The following is a 3,531-nucleotide window of genomic DNA, read 5'->3' as shown; positions in this document are numbered from 1 at the left end:
AGGGCACAAAGGGGGGATATACTATTTGAAAATCTAACTGCACCTCAAAGGGGTGGGATTGCCCTCTCTCGTGTAAGGCCTCCTAAAGAAGTTTTGCAAAGCTCTCTTAACAACTCCTCAAAACTCATTGCATAAACTGAAACTACCAAACTTTAACTTAATTAACATCAACATAGAAATCCGAATTGTAACATCAATAAGAATAACTACTTTGTATGGTTAGAAATTCACCAAATGAGTGCACACTAGATTACAAAGATGAAAGTTTACACACACAAATAGGAAAGAAGGGGCATTTGCCTTCGGTTTCTGGGTGTATAGTCTTGGTCGTTCTTCTTGTATACTTTTTTGGTGTATGAGGGGAGCGGCCGGGCGTGCCCTACCTGACTCCGAAAACAAAAAAAGGAAAGAAGGGGATATCCACCAAAGATAATCTTACACTGAGAAGCTTCAAGGGTTAACAAAAATGTCCGAACTTATAATAGTATCCCTGCAACATTTTATATGCATGAGTATTAGATAGCTTTCTTTACACCAGTATGTTGGTTAGATTGACAAAATTGAAGAAAATACCCCTTAGTACAAGTTAAGGTTGAAATAAAGAGTCACTAAACAACAGGCCGCCATCTGTGGCAGAATTGTAAGAAAAAGCAAGATTCTCTTGCCCTAACACTTGCCCTTTCTCATCTACAAGAGGGCCTATCACCCCTTCTGATGTATTCGCCAATATTAATGTCTCTAGCATCATGGAGCTCCAGCTTCCCCCTTGTACACTCAAAAGACCAAAATTTCCTTCTTCTGCTTGTGCATATCCATCTCCCTCTTTGCCATCCTTCATAATCCTCGATGACATCTTCATCGTCGCCAACATGCCGTCTTCCTCTCGTTTGATGTCATACACATCATCATCCTTGCCATCTTTGAGTTCAACATCATTGTTGCTTGTCACTCTTCTATTTTCACCTTTCTCTATATTATCTTCATCTTCATATTTCAAGGATGATGGAGAATTTGTCAAATGGTTGTAAGTGACTCCAACTCCCGGTGCTGATACTTGCAACGCTAGTGGTGGATGTTGCATAGGGTGGGATATCTGCGAGGAGTGCAACGCATGATGTATGTGCATCTCATTTTGAAGCATGTGCATTGGTTGTGAGCATGTGTATACATGTCGGTGAGTATTGGGTAGCATATAGTTATGCATGTGTAGCCCATATTGCTCATCATGAGAAATAGGGAGCATGTGTGGTTGAAGACCATCCTTACCATCGACTTGAGATGAGAAGATCCTTTGAGACTCACCTATGAGCCCCTCATGTGTGCTCGATGCATGCACATTCGTCGAGCTAATGGAGTGATCTTGCAATTGGCTAGTAGAGTTTGAGGAGTTTTCGTCGTCATTCTTTGTCGGCGGTGATGTTTGGGAAAGACTACTTGTGGCATGAGTGGTTATGACACTCCTGGGAGATGCCACAAGTGAAGCCTCCTGCAGCATGTTAAGGTAAGTAGCTGCATTGATGGTAGGGTTTGCAATATGTGGGAAGGCAAGATGTCCCGAAAAAGCTTCACCCTTTACACATGTTCTTTGGATGAAACTTGGAGATTCAGGTGTGCCAACCGTGTCAATGGGCTTGTGGGTGGCCGGATCGACTCCCATTTCTCGCAACTTCTTCTTGATTCTTGTATTCCAGCAATTCTTGATTTCGTTGTCTGTTCGTCCAGGCAAGTGCGACGCAATCTTAGACCACCTGCAAAAGAGACATGTCCATAAGAACGGGCTGGTGGTCCCCTGCCCCCAATCGTACCTAGCTAGGTATGTGGCGCCTCTTGAGCAGAAGCTCATGATGTTATGCATTGTATGAAAAACACTGAGAAAGACTCCGTTTTCCTACATGAGAAAATTTCTAAATCTTCTTGTGGTCTCTTCTTATAAGTAAATAACCATTCCATTAAGTCAAATTTTTCTAATTTCTCTAAAACAGGTGGTATTGGAGTGTCCTTGAAGATCAAAGACTAAAAGCTTGTGACTAATGAAATTCAGAGTTTTTTTTTCTTCCAAAAGTTGGGCATTTTTGTAGCTGCATGCACTATGGAAAAAATCTTTTCTTGAACTTCATTATTTTGAAAATCAGTGCAGCTAAAAACTAAAATTTGACTAGAAGAAAATGGAAAAGGAGAATAATTTATGTACTTATTTCCATAGCATGCATGGAGGTGAATGATGAGACTCTCTTCCTGCGTAGAGAACATGCCACGCTTCAAGTCGGGCCTCAAATAATTGATCCACCGCAGGCGGCAACTCTTGCCGCAACGTTGCAACCCTACAAATACCAAAAAGAAGAGAGAAAAATATAATTATGCACCGGCTAACTCTCATTATTAAACAGCTGCTATATATCTTGGACAAATTCTCATGTGCAATAATTCCCACATTGTGACTTATCTGAACATCGTGAGAGGGAGGCACCCCATATCTAGCTAGGTACGATTGGGGGCAAGGGACCGCCGGTTTGGTGGGGGGGCCGATGGTCCCGTGCCCCCAATCGTACCTAGATAGGTATGCGGTGCCTCTCGAGCAGAAGCTCATGATGTTATGCATTGCATCAAAAACACTGAAAAAGACTCCGTTTTCCTTCATGAGAAAATTTCTAAATCTTCTTGTGTATTGTTAATCAAGATGTATTAAGCAACCATTAGAACTAATTACTGCAGACGGAAAAGCAAAAACATAATTACCCCTGTGAAAAACATAGCAACCATTCAAATTAATGCATGCAGACCGGAAAAAGCATGGTAATAACTGCAGAAGTAATTAAGCAGAAATCAGGTAATCGAGGCTCAGAAAGCAAAAAAATACCTGCTTGCTTGGGAACCTCTCGCCAGCAGCCATGGCCACGTGCGGCGATGAAGGCCACCAGCTTCCTGTCCTCCTCTGCACTCCAGGGCCCCTTCTTTACCTCTTCCTTCTCACAACAAGGTTGCCTTCCCATGCTACCTACTATCACATGGAGAGAGAGAGAGAGAGAGAGAGAGAGAGAGAGAGAGAGAGAAGGGGGGAGAGACGGGTAGAAATAAGAAACGCTGCTGCCGCCTGCGTTTACTCCAGAGAGAGAGAGAGAGAGAGAGAGCGAGAGAGTTTTGGTCTTGCAGGAGGAGTAGCGGCGAGTCGCCGGCGACTGTCAGTTTTGAAATATATTACCTCGACGGGCCGCATTTTTTCAAAAAGGACAATAATAATTGTAGTGGAAAAAAATCACCGCCACAGTAAAAAGGCACTCTCAGCCTGCCATTTTGACTGGTCCACATCCGGCGCATCATGTAAACGAGGTGTTAAAACTTAAGAGCTGGTCTCACCATGAATTTGTGGTATTACTTAATGACTTTAAGGCTTCAAAAGGTGTCCCACTAGTGGGCTTTGGAAATTTTGGGAATGAAAGGTTGCATGAGCAGTAGTAATATGCCATATGTCCCATTGATCTTGATTTTGGTGTAGGGGAATCTGTTCCCCTTCAATTTTAAAGAAAAAGTCAA

At 42.7% G+C, this 3,531-nt stretch overlaps 1 protein-coding gene across 1 annotated transcript; it reads right to left on the bottom strand.

The window, feature by feature from the left end:
- Positions 1-265: 265 nt before the first annotated feature.
- On the bottom strand, positions 266-3,128 carry LOC147434607 (uncharacterized). Its single transcript, XM_086489992.1, has 3 exons — positions 2,858-3,128; positions 2,192-2,321; positions 266-1,748 (listed from the first exon to the last, which is right to left on the bottom strand). Exons 1-3 carry the CDS (start codon positions 2,988-2,990, stop codon positions 587-589), a joined length of 1,425 nt encoding a protein of 474 aa, XP_086346118.1. The 5' UTR covers positions 2,991-3,128; the 3' UTR covers positions 266-586.
- Between the last annotated feature and the right edge of the window lie 403 nt (positions 3,129-3,531).

The sequence above is a fragment of the Adiantum capillus-veneris genome, chromosome 19, assembly GCF_014529385.1.
Source record: "Adiantum capillus-veneris isolate H3 chromosome 19, ASM1452938v2, whole genome shotgun sequence".
In the NCBI taxonomy this organism is placed as follows: domain Eukaryota; kingdom Viridiplantae; phylum Streptophyta; class Polypodiopsida; order Polypodiales; family Pteridaceae; genus Adiantum; species Adiantum capillus-veneris.
Note: the sequence above shows the minus strand (reverse complement) of the source record. Positions and strands in the feature narration are given on the sequence as shown.